This window comes from Mesitornis unicolor, unplaced genomic scaffold, assembly GCF_000695765.1.
Source record: "Mesitornis unicolor isolate BGI_N332 unplaced genomic scaffold, ASM69576v1 scaffold15837, whole genome shotgun sequence".
Classification (NCBI taxonomy): Eukaryota; Metazoa; Chordata; class Aves; order Mesitornithiformes; family Mesitornithidae; genus Mesitornis; species Mesitornis unicolor.
The window spans coordinates 7,761-26,592 of NW_010194552.1; the positions used below are offsets into that span (position 1 = coordinate 7,761).

Below are 18,832 nucleotides of genomic sequence, written 5' to 3' on the forward strand. Positions count from 1 at the left end.
AAGAACAGTGAGGGGAGGAAAGGAAGAATCTCTATCATTTGGAAGTTTGAAGCTTCATGCAGCATTGCCTTCAAATTCAATTTCAAGTCTGATAAGAAAATGGAGGAGTATTTTCCATGTCAGGTGCACTGACTTTTAACAGACTTAAGACTACTGCTATTTCCTTTTCATAAGCAAATTAATGTTTCCATTGTAAAAAAAAAACAACCAACAGTAATCAGAAAAAAACAAGAACACAATAGCTCTTAAGACTTGTTCAGTTTGCAAAAAAAGCAGAAGTGAAACAATATGGAGCTGGAAACATCACAGCTTACACATTACATAGGCACCAAAAAAACAAACTACATTTTATTTCAGCTTGGGCATATTTTTTTCAGGTTACCAGATATTTTAAGCATCAAAAACTATGAGTAATGGAAAACTTAGCAAGTTCAGTGTTTCATTATGAAAAACAGTTTAAAAAAGAGTCCCATTAAAGTGATTGTATATTTTTTTGCTTTTTAATTTACAGGCACAAAAGAAAAATGAGAAGACCTCTGTGTCAAGCACTTCAGAAGTAATTTGAGCGTAAGGAGCGTGCTTCACCAAGCTGACCATAATACAGCAAGCAGCCCTCATGGCAAAGAGAGTCACCACTCTCCTGTGCACAGCCCTGGTGACTCCCCATGATCGCTGGGTGAAGCACTCTCCTCCCCAGTACCAGTCACGGACAGACTGGAGTGAGGCCAGCAAAGGGCCACAAAGATGATGAATGGACTGGGGCATCTTTCAGATGAGATGAAGACACGAAGCAATGGGCACAGATTTTAAAAAAGATACATGGTATTTCACCTGAAAACAATATTTTTTTTTTTTTTTAATATTTACTGTGAGGGTGTTCAAACAGCAGAATGGGCTGCCCAGAGTACTGGACAACTTGCTTCAAGTGACCCTGCTTGGTTGTGACGAGATGGATTAGAGGACCTGGAGAGGTCACAATTCATTGACTTTTAAATAAAATATGAAGACAAATGATATTTTTGGCTCAGCATTTCCTATATTTCAATGTCATCCCTAAGCTTTGGTGGAGTCAAAGGTTCAGGAGAAAGACAAAAACTTTGAAGTTAATCTGAGGTTTGGCTGATCTACATTCACTTCCAAAATGAATGCTTTCTTCTCAGATAAGTTTGAAATACCCACTTTTCAAAGTGTAGTTCCTAGGAGTTATGCTAAGTGTTGCTAACTCAGCTAAGTGTGCCACTGCCTCCAGCCACCCTACTCCCCACCTTGCCTTGTCACAGGGAGGCGGCTGGGCCCAGGCTCCTTTGATATCCTACAACCTGCCATTTTTCTCAATGAGTCTGAAGGTGCTGCTTTTGTTCTCAAAAAGCTCTGCTGCTCATCACAAAGATAAAACAGAGACTGCCAAAGACCTCAGATCACAAGGCAGTTTTATCTCTTCACAGCATCACACCAAAGAAAAGAGCAAGCTTGCCTTGCTCCGCAGAGATCAATGGAAATATGACAATTTGTGGCTGCAACCCCAGGACTGCTTCCTTTGTTTCATGGTTTTTCCAGTTCTAAAAAAACCAAACATCACCCAAGGATGTAGAAACAGGCCCCTATTGTTTTCTTCAAATAAACCCAGAGCATTTGCTCAAAAACAATATGGATATTAATAAACATACAAACATCCACATACCACAGCCCCAGAGCCATGGCCAGGACGCTTAAGGGAAGAGCCATGTACCACTCCAGTTTCTCCTGCTGCAAGCTTAGCTCAGCTACAATCCTTGTCCCACCAGTGAAAAATCCCACCTAATCCTGTAGGATGCAACTTTTAAACAACAAGAAAGAGAGACTGGAAGCAGGAAAAGAACAGAAGAAATCAGCCATGAAATCTCAACGCTTCCCCCTAAATCCACAAACAGGATACAGCTGTCTCCAGGAGCTGGTGCTTGGTTTATTTATAATGACTTTGTGTCATTTTTCATTCTCCAAATCAGATGTAATCACAGGGAGGCAAAGAGAAAACAGACACAACAGTAAGCGACTGGAGGAAGAGTGTGAGAAAGTCTACAGCTGAGTCTAACTGGACTCAGAAAAACCTGCGGCCAGTTTGAGAGGCCACCGGGAGACCCCTGGATGGCTTCCCACAGAAGGTGAAGAGTGAACATAACAGTATTTAAATAACATTTTACTCGCTCATCACCATCCGATTGCCTCACCTCTCCACAGCCTCCCACTTCCTCTCCCTCATTTTGAGACAAAAAGCTTGATGAACGGGTGCTGTGAGCTGCAAAAGTCAATCCACTTGCCACACAGGGAAAATTAAATGCTTTCCTTCCTGAAGGGACCCCTTCAGTGAGGGGGTATCCTGTAATTCCACAGGTACAAATATCAACTAACCCACTAGAGGTGGTTCCTTCACTTTACACATTCAAGCACAGGATTAAGCCAATGCTTTCAAGTGCCTGTGCCCCAGATTTATGCTCAGCCTTTTAGATCAAGTTTGCTTTTTTATTATAAACAACCACAGTCACCAGTAGAAGACAAATAATAAATAATAGGTGATGCTATTCCTTCACTGCTGTCACTGAGTGAGATTGTTTTTCATATCCATGACTTGCAACCTGAAGCAACAACATTGTGTTGCTTTTATTTCAATTAGATGGACTTTTCTCCCACTTCCTGACCCCAAAATGCCTACTTGACAAAAGACTGGGGAGGAATAGTGTGTTTGCTTTCAAGTTCTCTCCATTCCCCAGTCAAAAACTACCCAAATTACAATGCGGAAAGAGGGAGGGGGAATCCGTATGAAACATCTTGGTGTCTCAGAGTAAACGTGCTACAATCATACTAGGATTTGACGTCAACATCAAAGGCTTTTAATTCTCATCCTAAATACGAGAACAACTGGATTTAGTACCTGTTTTGTTCTCCATCTCCACGAACGTCTAATGATTTAATTTAAAGTTATTCCCTTTGATGTCAGCCTTGTATTAACTTTGACTTGAGGCAATTAGCTCCAGGAGAGTACAAACCGTTTGATTCTGTCTTTCACTCTATGCAAGCCAAATGCATGAAGGGATCAGACACAACTTGAAAAGCTCATAGAAATCACTCTAGCCCAGGCCCACAGCACCACATCTTTAATTGGGACCTGCCCTCTGTGATGTCCCATTATAAACACAACTGGGTTTTCCTTTTTAGACAACTACTGCAAAATTCATAACTTCCAAGAAGTCCTTGCAATTCCAGTCCTAATTCTGATCAGCTAGGCTTGCACTGGGCAACACCGGCTGGTTCTGCTGGGAAAAACATCTCATAAACATGGACTGGAATTACAGGCAGAGATGAACCAGGTAGAAATGGGAGAGCAAGAAAAGGCAAGAGCAAGCCCTCCCTCAGCTCAGTTCCAGCTTACTCCAATCCCTGCTGAGCACCTCTCCGATGTCCCAGTCTCCCGGGGACCTGCTACCTTCCAGACGGTCACGCATCTCTAAAGGAGAAAATAGCTGACAAACACCAATACTACCTGCATTTAACTGTGATCCTCCCCAGTGGATCCCAGTCTCCCTTGGTGCTGACAAGGCTCTTTTTCAGCAGTACCGAAGGAATAGCAGGAGTAAGTTTCTGCATTTTCAGGGGCAGGCACATATTTCTTGTGTCACAGTAGGCACAGCCATGCAACTGCACCCTTCAGGGATCTAGAAACTCATACATTCACTTCTGTGAGCAGGTGGCAAAAAAGAACAACCCAAAAGCCAAATATATGGATACATTTTAGAGAACAATACCTGGATGGTTCTTTGGGTTTACAGTTAAGTAACCTTTCAAATAATGAAACAGCCTGATCCAGACCTTGGGTTCAGCCAGACAACACCCAGCTGCAATAAGGCACATGTGTGGAAAGAGACAAGCCTGATACACAGCACATATTACCTCTGCTGGAGCCAATAGGTAGAGCACAGCACTCCTTACAAGCGGAGCAAGGTCCCCAGGAAGGAATAAGGCCACAGGCAATACAAAACACATGTGAGATCTGCTTTAAAGAGCTGTGAATGCCTGTACAGCTGTTGTGCTTTGTAACTCACTGCATGCTGAGTTCTTTTAAAAGGCTGCAGCTGGCAGCAGGAAAAGTGGCTGTCCAGGGCCTGTCTCATCGTCGCGGCTGGAGAGTCCTGGGCCAGAAAGACACTTTCAGAGCACAGAGAAGCCTCCACCTTCCCCGTAGCAGCTGAGGATGTTCAAACAAGGAAACTTTCCAGGGAGCAAAGTGGAGAAGACAGAGCAAGAGACACAGAAAGCAGGGAGCCTTCAACACTGCAGACAGAGTGGGAGGCTGCTGAAAATAGCAGGGAACAGACATGCAGCCAGGTCACCAAGACAAAAGAAAGGCAGATTTCCTAGGAAACAGCCCCAGAAGGGGATGGCATAAAGTTTCTTGTAACATACAAAGCTGCTAAGAATTTTAGACTTCAGAAGTAAAAACGAGGAAAGGATCTGCCCTTAGGTGCTAAGAGTGCTGGTACAGAGGAATTATTCACAGATTAAATTATAATAAAATTAAAAGGGACTGCTGATCTGCGTTCCCTCTATTTCAAGAATTACTTTGTCCTACTTTGCATTCTACTAGAACCCAGCTTTCAATATTCAAAGCTCTTTTGGTGTTTTCAGTAAATTTACTTTAAAGGCAGAGCAAGCAAGATGCTTCCCCCCTCCAGGGTTTCACCAAAGGCAGACACCATCAAAGACGCAGAAATCCACAAGCTGGTGTTGCTGATGGTCTCCATGTGGGTTAGGGTCTGCCTGGCTGTTTTTACACTTCTGGCACTTTCTCCTCAAACCTATACTTTTAAGGTGTAGAAAGTCTCAACTGCAAAAAAACCTCTCTGGCATTCTTATCTTCTTGTGATCTTTAACCTCCTCTGCTTACCACTCTCTTTTTGCTGTTACAGTACTTCATTTTAAAAATACTTAGCTGAGAGAGAAGGGATTCTCCTCCATCCCAAGGCCTAGCATGAGAACATTCCAGCCAAAGCTATGTACAGACTAATCAGTACGCTGAAAACCAAACAAAGATAATGAGGAGGCTGAACATATAAACAGATCTTAATCCTGTAGGATTTGTAGGTCTAAGAATCAAAGATCATGTGCCTTCAAAAAGCTTTTTCTTTCAAACTCAAGATATTTTTTTCCCCATCTCTTCAAGTCTCATGTAAAAACAGATTCCTACTCTCTTCACTTTTCACCATTTCTGAAGAATGCACGGGCCTGAGCAGCCACCAGACATTAGTCAGAGGATTAAAATTGTGCCAGTCAGCAGAGGACAGCTATTACAACGTGATGGTTCACAATGAGTGCCAAAGCAGCCTCTACTTGGGTCCTCAAGGCTACTCACAGCTTTCAACTTAATCTTGCCAGATTAGCAATAAGTTGAAGATCAGTTTTATACACCACTCACTCGAGGGAGCTAATAAAAAAATAAGGGAGTGGGGCAGAAAAACACACCTGTAAGCAGCAGGTGTATTGTAACTACTACAGATTCGGGAGCAATAGGACAGCAATTTATGTTCTGGTTGCAATCAGAGAACAGGTCTTAAAACTTTAAGTACAGGATTTAAACACTTTTTAAATGGAAGAATCCAATTTGCAGGTTGCTCTCACAGATTCCCATCACCATCATTCTTGGCTACTGCTCAAATATGAGGAACAGGAATTTTTCTCCCTTGGCCTGTGGAAGCAGTGAATTAAGGAGTAGTTTAAAAGTGACTGAATACAGCAGATGGGGAATGTGTTGACGCTTGGTTTGATTAAAGCATACAGAGATCCTGAGTCTGCTGCAAATACCACACCCTTATTTCTAAGTCTGATACACTTATGCCACTCTTATTTTTATGTTCGACAGCCTCACACGCATGGCCCAAAGAAGGCTTAATCTTCCCCAGATTCCTAATGCCAAGAAGTAGTGTCCTGGCTCCAGTGAACCAGTTACAGTGGGATAGCAAGCAGTCTTGGATCTCTGCTAGCCAAGACCAATTCTGGACAGAGTTTTGCAGAAACAAAACCAAGTCCTAAATTAGGCCAGACAATGAAGCAGTGCTCAAAGAAGAAACAGGAAATCAGGGAGAACTTCCCACTTGCCAGCAGCAAGTGGGTTTCTGAAGCCCCTTCTTTGTGGCACAGGCCATTTGACGGGAACTGACTCGGCACTTACTCCACACCTTTCAAGCACAGCTCTCACTCCAGTTCTTGGAGACAGGTATTATTTACAGCTACATAATCACACTAGAGAGCAAGCAATTTGCCTTGGACTGTGGATTTAGTTAAGATCCACTTCATACAAAAGTTTCAGACTCACACATTAGCACCTCAATCAACATTTGCATCAGTGCTTCGGTTACTACCAGCCACCTACGCTATAGTCCTGCATCCTCTACAGCTTTCAAGTGGATACAATTTGTACCAAAGACGTAATACACTGTACAGCTGCAAACCGTATAATGTGCTCATCATTAAGTGTCACTTGTTTTCACATCTTAATTTGCATGCAACAGCCTGGAACGAACCTTTGGTAGCATTAAGGGATCTCAATTAAACAGGAACAATTTAGTTTAGCTAATCAACTCTATTGTCCCAGCAAGCAAAAAAGCTGAGCCACATGTACTGGTCTCAAAGGGAATCACTCGTAGCACAGGTTAGACCTCGAGATCCTGGAGAAGCAGTACACAGAGGCTTTTTGTCATGAGGCTGTGTGGAGAGCGGAAGACCCGATCCTGCAGCAAGCAACTGCTACCTCAACAATTTTCCTTCTGCTTACAGATGATTCACCAGCAAGACTGGAGCCAATAAGCATAAGTGGCAATGGATGTAATTGTTTGAGACAGAAGAGTGAATTTCAAATATAGAAGTACAGAAGACAGATGGAATTTCTTATGATTCATGGATGTGGGGGTTAGGAATCACAGGAAAATCTCTGGGGATGATCTTAGTGGTTACAGCTGTAAGTTTCATAGGAGGCTTTGACCTAAGACAAGAAGTACTTTATATAATGATACATTGTGGCAGTACTGGGGTGGACGGACGGGGAGAATTCTGACATATCACAGGAGTAGCTTGTAGGGAAGATTATATACACAGGTGAAAAGGAGTTTTAGGTATTGCTGATTTTCTTTTAAAGAGTTCTCTTGGTGAATTATATTAATTTCAAAGCTAAGAAATATTTGTCTGTAGTCAGCTGTCCCATCCCATCTCACAGGCTCTTATGATTACATCTTTCTATTTACTAAGATGTTCCATCTTCCTCTGTTGTTCTTTGTAAACTTTTCCATAGCATCAGAGACTGAAAAACTTCATCAGTCCAAAAGATGCTGATTAACACACAAAGCAGCAATAAAAAAGCAATGCATCTATTTAACTCTGTCTAAAATATTAATCGAAGCAAAGGACTGGTATGCTAAAAAAAATAATCACAAAAGTACATAACGGAAAGGTTTTGTAAAGACAAACATTTCCTCTAACCTTCCATGACTCCAGAATTGCTCTGCAAGCAAAAATCAAAACAAACTTTACACAACTCAACTTACCTCAATTTGAAAGAGTTCCCCAGCACCTTCACAGTCATTTGATGTAATGATGGGGGTATGAATATGCACGTAGCCATTATCCTGGAACAGACAGAACACTAAAAGTTAACTTGCTAAAGATATCAAACATCAACTTCAGGGATGACATGATCAGCACACAGCAAACCCCAGCTATTAGCCCCCAACCTGGACCCCATACATACTCTTTTAGGCAACTTCTAGATGGACAAAGAAAGGACTAGCTAAACGCTGGCATGATTTACAAAACAATGCTTACTACTTGTGTTTTTTCCTCCCTGTTCATAAACAAGTGAGATTTATGACATTACTAAGGGGTTTTGCAACTGCCCATCTCCACACCATTCCCCTTTCTTCTCATCTCCTTCAATATTTTAAAATTTTCGGGCAGTTTCAATCAAATTCACCTCTACAGCCTCAACACTAGTTTCTTCTAGCACTTCAGAAGATAGTGGTTAGGCAGAGGACACACTCTTAGTGTTCTCCACTAAGAGAACTGATCAAGTGTGTCAGATGACAGAAATGATACACAGCATAGGAGAGAGGCCTTAAAACGCCCAACCACCAGGAAAATATCAGTCCCAACTTATATCCTCTGAGATATCAAAGTCAAATTGATTTTAAGAGGCAGAGTCTCTTGGTCATGTCCTAGGTACCTGGAGAATTAACCATCCATGTAATAGTTCACAGATTCAGTAGAGGCCACTGAATCCAGGAAGGCTGGATGAAGGAAGAGCCCCTATCCTCTGGGTTTCTCTGCACTGCAGCCATAGGCTTTTAAACCAGCTCCAACCCAATTTTCGGTGTATGGGTACATTAAGCAGAACTCAGACAATCACACACAGCAAGAAGCCAGGAACAGAACTCTACTAACCAACACCTTCCTAACAGTCTCACTACAGAGATCACTGGTGGAGTACAGACATCACATCTGCACATGTCAAGGCAAACAAGAACCCAGAACTAGCTAGCTCATTTCAGCTGGGAAAAAAGGATTTGTACTCTCTTGCATTACTGTAATGTCTAGCACAGAGGGAACCCCTTTAAAATCAGGGTGTGCTAGAATTACCATGATACAGGCAATGTGGCATAACCCGTTGTCTAGTTACACAAAATGCTACTAAAAAAGTAAATGCTTCTAAAAGCCTAGTTTCACAGCTTTTATCAGAATAATACAAATTGATCATTCACATGACAGGTCCTGGTCCTTACCACCAGCTAGTTAAAAGGCTAGGAAGATAGGAGCAGTATTTATTGCCCATCCTGAGAATCAAACTAAAATTAATTTGGACCAAAGAGTTCATATAGACATGTAAAGCATTTTGGGGAAGTATGATTAAACAACCAAGAGGGAGCAAAGTGCCTGCAGTCAGCTCTAGGCTGCCTTGGTTACAGGTGCAAAGACCTTGGCTTGCTGAGTCTCTGGCAGGAGGCTCCTCACTGAGATCCAGCTACTACACAGAAAGCAGTTTTGGAGCCAGAACTACTTGCTTTGCCTGGAGAGGGTAGTTTCAGCCTACAAATACAAAATGTAGGTCTCTGCCACAATCCCACACGTACTCCAGAGACCTGCTAGCCATGTGGCCTCCCAACCCTACATTAGAATTTGGAAAATTGCCTGAATTCCTCATACAGTGGTAGCAGTTGCTGTAAAGAAGCATATTTCACACAGAAGACCCCTGACATGCTTTGGAAAGGAATATGAACTGTACAGGTCTGAAAGATGAGAATCCCATAATGGATGGTTTCCCTTACAGAAGCTTCTAGAATTCTTCAAGTCACATTACTGGCTCCGACAAAGGTGGAAATCAGTTAATGTGCAAAGCAGAGGCTGCCATTCACATTGCAACTATTTGACTGTGCCTAGGAACAATGCTGCTATCCCACATGGACCACAATACTCAGGAGAAGATTTAAAGCTGACATTTTAGCCTTCAACATCCAAACCAAAGGCATCTGGCAATAGTTACTCACTGCTGGAAACAAATAGGCTAAGGAAAAAAAAAGTTTTAAGTTACAGAGAGTCTAGATAATTTCGAGTGTGTATTCAAAACTCCACTAACTTTCTTTCACCATTAAGCTCTTTACAGCTTTGCACAGTGAAAACACACCAATTGTACTGTCTAGTTATGGTATGTTCTGACATTGTCAAGTTGGAAATTGCAATGTTCTTGGGATGATTTAGGTGGCAATTTAAAAAGACTGCTTTCCTTCCATCAGAAATGGAGCAAAACACAGACACTCCTGGTGCTAGGAGAGTCGTGACATCAGCACTTGCAAACATCAAGTCTGGGACCAAATCTTCCTTACCCCTTTAAAAATAACTTCAGAGTAGCTGCTGCTGCTAAATTAATGATACTTTATATTTTTTTAATACTGCTCGACTCTTTAGCATTTTAAACAGGAAGATATGTCAGAGTGTGAGCTGAAGTTAATTTGGAGTAGTAAAGCATTTGTCAGAGTAAGATGGTTTTTTGTATCTCAGCTGACTTCCCTGTGCATGTCTGAAATCAAACTGTTGCAGGCATTGCCATCTAGTGGCACAAAGCCCCAAAGGCTGATTCCCAACAGAGCTGGGTTCTGTCTTGCGAGCTGGCACAGTGCTGAAGCCAACAGCAGTTTTACCTGACACAGTATTTCTATTAGGCTCCTAAAACCCAAAAAAGCTTCTAAATACCATGAAATTCCATACAGCTAACTCTGAGAGTAGGCTGTCTTTGCCACTGCAAGCGACAAATACCAGTGTACTTGGGACCAGAAATTTAGCAATTCTGACCTATTCTTTGGGCCATATTAATTACTATGTACAAATTCTGTAATCTGAATATGACTCCACTCAAACTAAAGTCAGTTTATATAAATTTAACACGTTTATCTCAATGAACAGCTTTAAAAGAAAGGTCTCAGGTGCACTAGAGAACTTGCTACCTTTCTTCATCTACTCATGCAAAGAATTGCATGGTCTTTATATGGCACCTGGAATCAGAGTTAATTCACTGTCCCCACTGCCAGCACAAAGCCTGTACCATGCCCACAGTTCAAGAGTGACACATTCATAAAACTCAGGTGCCTCCCATCAGCCTCAAGGGCATCAAAACAGGAGTCTCCTAATCGCAGTCAGCAGCAGCCACACCGACTTGCAATGCAGTAATAAAAAGGTAAGAACTAAGAATACACGAAGCTCTGAGTCACTCTGTCTGTGGCCCTCCTGCAACACAGATTTTTCTGTGGGAGGAGGCTTCTTTCCAAGGACCGTAAGGTCACTGCTGAGGATGGGTTAAACAACTCCATATTATGTTGTGTTCCACAGACCACACACACTCGCAGGCAATTATATTGCAACTTAGTGAAAGGGATAAAATAACTAACAGGAAATGGGTGGAAAGATGCTAACAAGACCACAGATGTGTTACCCTGCAGTTGTTTCTCATTACTTGAAAGTTATACTGGAGCTGTGTGTTACAACCGAGGGGCAAAGTAACTCTTGTTGCTGATGTCTCAAAAATCTCATGCTGAACCAAAGTAATGCAAAAGTGGAAGAAGTTTGCCAGAATTCAAGAACTTGGGAAGCTCAGTCTTAGCTATTGTGGGATAAGGGTGAACCACAAAGCAGGGATGGGAAACACAGAGTGGGACATGGAGCTAATTCTGTGGAAAGGATATGAAACTTTTTTGCACAGCTGGTCAAGGAAACAAGAGAGGATTGATGGGATACATAGTTGAAGAACCAAGGGAAGGTAGGGGAGTGTAGATGGGCTGGCAAAAAGTCCAGGAGAGTCAAGGGAAAGACAATGGAAATAAGGCCAGGAAAAGAAAAAAAACTCAAACAACAAAACAACAACAAAAAAAACACAACAAAAAACACAAAGAAAAAAGTTTAGTGACTTCAGTGGTGGATTTGGCAGTGCTAGGTGAACAGTTGGACTCAATGACCTTAAAGGCCTTTTCCAACCTACATGATTCTCTCATTCTATAAACAAAAGTCTGGCCAAGGCCTCAGTCAGGCCCAGGCCTGGAAAGAAAGTCACCATGTCCAAAATACATATAGCCTAGATGTCACATTCCCTTCCTCCTAATGTGCTCCTGTGAAGCCAAACTGGGGGAGCACTTTACACATAAGGCTCGATACAGAAGGGACTACCTGGAAGAACGAGTGGATGGCTGCTGTGGCTGCACTGCGGATTCTCAAGAGGGAGCTGAGCGTGTTGTTTCTGCATCGCAGGTGAGGGAACTGTCGGACATACTCCAGTGGGTGCCTCTCTTTCATTTTCAGTGGGAATGACTGAAAAAAAACAAGGAAAGAAAAATAAGAAAATAAGAACTTGGAGTCACTACAGTTTTATTGCTGTCCATGTATCCTGGTTTTGCTGGGATAGGATCATAGGATCAGTTTAAGGTTCAGGAAAGCTGCCCTTTTAAGATTACTGCATGATTTGCTTTAGTGGGAAGAAAGTTGATAGGACATTTCACCTCAGTTTTTGGCAAGCACTGGTGTGCAGTGATGAAGGTCTTTAGTAGTTTTGAGTTGGCCAGGTGCAGAAGCTGGGGGGAGTGAAAAATCAGGGCAGCTGACCCAGCTAGCCAACAGGATTATTCCATACTGTAAGTGTCACATTCACTATAAATTGGAGAGTTTGGTGGGGACATCCTCTCTTTCCTCAATGGGCAGAATCCCTGGAGGGTCTGACCCACCTTCCTGCTCCCGAGGCCTACTCCCCTGCTTGTTGTGACCACTTTATCAGCTGAGTAAAACTTTGTGTACTTTTTATCAATATAGTTATTAATATTAGTTCATCATTATTATTTCATTAAATCTGTTTCTATTTCCACCCATGAGCCTCCTTTCCTTTTCCTGATTTCCCTCACTAGGTAGAGGAATCATCAGGTGATAGAACTGTCTAAATGACACCACCGTGGAATACCACCTCTGCTCACTACAACTCAATTGTCATTACAGAGCAGAGAAAAACTAGATGCTTTTGCCTATCTTTTTGAGTTATTTTGTGGATTTTATAATGCTTGCAGCAGAGCAAGAGCCAGGAACACAGGAGAAAGTAGCAGTGCTCTGAAATACTCCATCTTTTGGATGTTGAGGCCCCTTGAAAGCCAACGGTTCATTTCACTGCTGCAACAGTGAACCAGTTCCAAATGCGCCTGTGGCAGATATGGCTCTTTCACCTGCACAATCTGGAGTGTTTCACCACTCCCACTGCTTCTCCAATTTGTATCCCAGCCAGACTTGCCAGGCAAACCACCTGGCACAGATAACTGCTTCAGGGTGATTTGAGACAGCCAACATGGCTTTACTAGGGCTAAGTCCTGTCTGACCAACCTAGTGGCTTTCTACAATGGGGTAACTGCATCAGTAGACAAGGGAAGAACTATGGATGTCATCTGTCTGGATTTCTGCAAGTCTTTCGACACGGTCCCCCACAACATCCTTCTAAGTTGGAAAGGTATGGATTTGATGGGTGGACTGTTCAGTGGATAAGGAATTGTCTGGATGGTCACATCCAGAGAGTAGTGGTCAACGGCTCGATGTCCAGATGGAAGATGGTGACAAGTGGTGTCTCTCAAGGGCCTGTACTGGGACCAGTGCTGTTTAATATCTTCATTAATGATACTGACAGTGGGACTGAGTGCACCCTCAGCAAGTTCACTGATGATACCAAGCTGGATGGTGAGGTCAATGTGCCAGAGGGAAGGGATGGCATCCAGAGGGACCTGGACAAGCTGGAGAAGTGGGCCCAGGTGAACCTCATGAGGTTCAACAAAGCCAAGTGCAGGGTCCTGCACAATCCTCGTTACCAATACAAGCTAGGAGATAACGTGCTGGAAAGCAGCCCTTAGGAAAAGGACTTGGGGATACTGGTGGATGAGAAGCTGGACATGAGCCACCAATGTGCATCTGCAGCCCAGAAGGCCAACCACATCCTGGGCTGCATCACAAGAAGCGTGGCCAGTCCTCTCAAGGGAGGGGATTCTGCCCCTCTACTCTGCTCTGGTGAGATCTCACCTGGATACTGTGTCCAGCTTTGGAGTCCCCAACACAAAAAGGACATTGAAGTGCTAAAGCATGTGCAGAGGAGGGCCACAACAATGGCCAAAGGGCTGGAGCAGCTCTGCTACAAAGACAGGCTGAGAGAGTTGGGGTTGTTCAGCCTGGAGAAGAGAAGGCTCCGGGGGGACCTTATAGTGACCTTCCAATTCCTGAAAGGTGCCCATAGGAAAGCTGGGGAAGAGCTGTTCACTAGGATATGTAGCAATAGGATGAGGGGTAACGGTTTTAAACTAGAAAAGGGTAGATTTAGGTTGGATATTAGGAAAAAATTCTTCAATATGAGGGTGGTAGATCACTGGCACAGGTTGCCCAGAGAAGTGGTGGAGGCCCCATCCCTGGAGATATTCAAGGTCAGGCTTGATGGGGCTCTGAGCAACCTGATCTGGGAACATTGTCCCTGCTCACTGCAGAGGGTTTGGACTGGATGAGCTTTAAAGGTCCCTTCCAATCCAATACATTCTATGATTGTAGCGTGGGATGAAAGCACACTCTTAGCTGCCACCATGTGCACCAGTTTCCATGTAGCTCTGCCTCCAGATTGAGCTTTCATGGTGAATCCATGTTTCTCCTTTGACATACCCTACAGACACCACTGAAAAATCAAAGCCTGTAGGACCACTCAGACTTAAAGGAAATATTTAACGAAAACACACAGACCTTTTGAAACTAATTCCCAAAGTGGTTCTACCACTTGGACTCCTGCTGCTGTGACGTACCCAAACATCACAAGGTCCCACCACACGGATGGTTTCAGCTTTCAGCTCCATGTTTTGCATCTTATGAGGACTTTTGACCAGCTTCCCTTGCACTTCCACTGCACTTCCAAAAGTCAGGTTCCTAAGAAAACAAGAAAAAACAACAGCTAACTAGGAGTTGAGACAAAGTCAACTACATTCAGAAGAGAGATTCCTGTTAATTTAGCTGGACCACCCGAGATCACAAGATATACGACAGCCATAGGACTTAAGTGATGATGTGAAAAATTATTAAATGCATAGGTGGAAATGTGAATAGATTCACATATCTACAGAGAATTTAGGAGAAGGTAGGAATGCTGGACAAGTGAGGGGAAAAGAGATAGGTTTTATTAAATGGGCCTACTGGTGGGGAAAAACCAGGCTTATAGAAAAAAAACTTAATTAAAAAAAAGCCATCCCTGGCTACAACTTCCAAGCAAGTGCAATAGTAGTCTAGAATGCCCATGCTGCTACAGCTTTTAAGAAAACGTGGTCCAAATTAATCCCACAGGACAAGCAGCTGAACCACAAGGTGTCAGCTAAATGCAACAGAATATTCAGGCAGTCTCCATCCTAAAAACACACCCAGAGACCCTGCACTGCAGTAGCACCTTTTCTGTGGTCAAGCGCCAGCCGCTGGATGCTCCTTTAGCAGCCTCATGAGTCACTGGCATAGGAAAGGAGGTCTGAGCAGACCCCTCCAAACACTGGTCAATGCAGATACTTCTCCAGGTATCTCAAATTAACCAACCTATTTTCCAGGTTGGGATCAGCAACGACCTGGAGGCTTTCCAGAGAACTCCCATCGTTTATATGCAGGAACAAAACTTCCTTATGGGATCGGACAGAGCGGACCCAGCCCTGGAGGTAAAAGAAAAGGAAGTTTATTATTTGTAGGCATGGACTCCGCACAGTCATGCTTTTCTTCCAGCTGAGCTGGATAAGCTACTTCAAGCCTATTTCAACTTACTGAAATCAAAGGAAATATTTCTTTAGGGAAAAAAAAAAGAAAAAATAATTTAAAAAGTCAGTGTCAGTTTTTCTATTGACTTCAAAGCAAAGAGAAACAAATCCTTAGGCAGAGACATCAACTCTCCTGCCGAGTACAGTGGGAATAACTAAAATCTACCTGCATCTCTGGGGAGCTAAGAATACAGAAAGTGGCAAAGCACTCTGAAGATGAAAAGCATTTTAGCAAAGTACATATTACTAGCAACATCCCTTCAAAACACTTCTTACTGCAACAGGAGAGACCAGTAATGAACTGTTCCTTATGATAACAGACTCAAGACTGTTTTGATGATTTTTACTACCAATTCTTGTTGCTTTATCACCTGTAGGAATGTTCCAACTGAAATTTGTTCACTAACTGTTTATATGCCTTAAGCTGTTGGGACTGCGTACATCAACAATGCTGTAGCCAATAGATTCAAGTGAAAAATTACATAAACAAAAATGAAAATTAATACTCTGACAATTTTTGATGTTTCACCTTGCACCTCAAAATCAAGACTGCTACACTGCCCCCACAGGAAAAAAAAAATTAAAAAAAATATCTAGAAGTGTTCTTGTCCCATTTGACTGAAAGAATTAAAACTTTACTTTGCCTGAGAAGAGGTGTGCAAACCACTCCAGCTTCAGAGCTGCTTTTATATAGAATCATAGAATCATTAATGTTGGAAGAGACCTGTAAGATCATTGAGTCCAACCTTCAATTTAACACCTAACACCTAACTCTAACAGAGCATTTCGTTGTAACATCAAACCAGCAGAACTGACCACATACATATCAGACTAATGCCCTGAATTTTTCAGTGGCAAGTAACACTTCCCTTAAAAAGACATTTAAATTCAAAGTTGGTACCAAAGGCACCGAGCAAAAGTAGTAGCATCCAAAATACAATTCCCTTAGTTGCTCCCCAGCTCACAAGACTTTAGACAAAGCTGCCCTTAAAAGCAAAACTATCTGCCAGGGAGCAGCTCATCTTGTAACAGCGCTGTAGAGAACAACCAAAAACAGTGCTGATGAAACAACCAAACTGCCTCTTTTCCAACCAGTTTTGCATTTTGCATAACTGTATGTGCCCAAGTACTTCCAATGACTTCAAACTGCACAAGTGCTTTAGGGACTTTACACCAGACAAATCAATGCAAATCCAGCTACTGCTACTGTCTAAACTGAACAAACGTCAAGAATTAAACAGTACCAAAAATAAAGCATCCTTAAAACTGCAACATGACTACTAACACAAAGTATTAGACAGGCTTGTAGAACGAGAAGATAACTGCACACAAGAACTAGGAAAGATATTAAAGCCATAAACCTAACAATTAGCTGAACTTCAGCTTTTGCTCCAGCCTCACAATTTCAGACATGCATTTACCTAAACGATCCTTGCAGGGTGTTCCACCCAAGGCAATAATGAATGCAAGAAACAAGAGTCTAAAGCCTAAATCTGAACATTTGGCCATCCTCATATTCTTACGGCTAAAGCAACAGGTGTTTTAAAGGCATTTCATACAATAACAGGCCTGAAGCTGTTGCACTTATCCTCTGTATTCCAGTAAATCCCCAGAACATGTCATATATGTTATGCTCGATGAATGTTTAATGTATAACAGCAGATGTTTTTCTTAGTTTCTTTTCTTGGAAGTGCTTCTTAATGGAACAGAAAACCTCTAAACAAAGAAACATTCTCAAGAGCTTTTTCTTCACCTCATCAGGCTTTTTTGGGATCTGTTAAATAAAGAGATGGGTCTTACACCCTGCAATCAGAAATAAGAGCAGGCTCATAGTGGAGCAGCAGAGGCTGTGGTCACTTCACACCTTACCAGAAGTGATGTGCAGTGACAAAACCGACTCAGACCAGACTGCACATTCCAATAACCTGGCCATAACAAGGCTGGGTTTAAGCCAGACTGGATCCCCATCCCAGTTCAATACAAAAAACATTTTTGCCAGCACAGGTAAAGAGCAACAAAGCGGCAAGGACATGGGGCAAAGAAAAGGCAGTATTGGCAATTTTAGCATGAGTTTATTTCAGCTTACATTATTCATAAAACTACAGCTGAAAAGCACCTATTGTGGATGAACTTCTTCCTACCCTATTAAACTTCATCTGTGTGTGTGCACAGGAATACCAATGTGCTACCAACTGGTTTCTGGATCAGTAGAATCAAAGGATGGTTTAGGTTCGAAGGGATCTTCAAGAACCAACTAGCTCCAACTCCCCTGCCATGGACAGGGACACCTTCCACTAGACCAGGCTGCTCAAAAACCCATCCAACCTGGCCTTGAACACTTCCACAGATGGAGCATCCAAAACTCTGGGAAAAGTGTTCCAGTGTCCCATCACCCTCACTGTGAAGAACTTCCTCCTTATAAATGTAATCTACCCTTTCAGTTTAGTTTAAAACTGTTACCAAGTACTCTAGCCCTTTCAAGATTCATCCAGAAATGCTGAGAACTGCACAGTTCTAGCCAGGGGCCTTGCACTAAAACAGGGATCATGCATCTGCAATCACCGCTCTATCAGTTGGGAACACCAACAAACAGGGGGACACGGAGCCCTGTGCTGAGGAAATGGAACAAACTCCATTGCTAAAAATCATAGAATCATTAAGGCTGGGATAGACCTCTAAGATCATCAATCCCAACTAACAACCTAACACCACTATCTCCACTAAACCATGTCCTGAAGTGTCACATACACACGTTTCCTGAACACCTCTAGGGATGGTGACTCCATCACCTCCCTGTCCATTTATCTCTGTCTACCTTGGTTCACAACAGGAGCCAGACACAAATATCAAGAAAACTATTATCATCGGCTCCACCCAACACTGCTATAAACCTAGATGTGGAACAAGCCCTAAAGCGAACCTTAAAAAAAAATCAACACAGAGGTCATGGCTCACTCTCCCAAACCAAACAGGGGATAAAACCAAAACTAGACAGAGCATGTCTGAGTGTAACCCACCACAGCAACAGCCTTTCCCCGAGTAACCTCAGAGTTTCGTATCTGATCTAACAGCAGCAAAGCGAACAAATACAGCGAGAGCTGGCTCTAGAGGCTGTAACGGAGAGCTATAAGTGTAGCAAAACGTGCTGCTGACTTTCCAGCTTTTCGCCCTGAAGCAGCGACAGTGAAACCAGCGTGAGCCACGCCACTCCAGCTCTTCTCCCTCCCGGGTCTGGTTATTCCCAGGTACACCCCGCGTTCCCGGCCGCACACCTGCACTTTAACCTCTCCAACCGGCTCCTGGGCCCCCAGCGCCTCACGGACCCGCAGCTGCACCCCTCGTTGCACCGGAGGGAGGGAGGAACAGCGGCGCAGGGCCCGCCAGCCGCCCCAAACCCCCAGCATGGCGGAGGCCAAGCAGGGCGGACCCCGCCACCGGCCCGACCTCACCCCACCCCGACCGCTCAGCTCCCACACGACTCCCAG

General features: G+C 43.1%; 1 protein-coding gene across 1 annotated transcript in view; it reads right to left on the reverse strand.

Moving 5' to 3' along the window:
- LOC104543285 (probable asparagine--tRNA ligase, mitochondrial) overlaps positions 1 to 18,751 on the reverse strand; it is a gene marked incomplete at its 3' end in the record, with an annotated part of 19,617 nt that extends 866 nt beyond the window's left edge. Inside the window, 5 exon segments of the mRNA XM_010187861.1 lie at positions 7,569 to 7,649; positions 11,728 to 11,868; positions 14,364 to 14,484; positions 15,136 to 15,245; positions 18,620 to 18,751. Of these exon segments, the coding sequence (XP_010186163.1) occupies positions 7,569 to 7,649; positions 11,728 to 11,868; positions 14,364 to 14,484; positions 15,136 to 15,245; positions 18,620 to 18,751 (585 nt within the window).
- Positions 18,752 to 18,832: the final 81 nt, after the last annotated feature.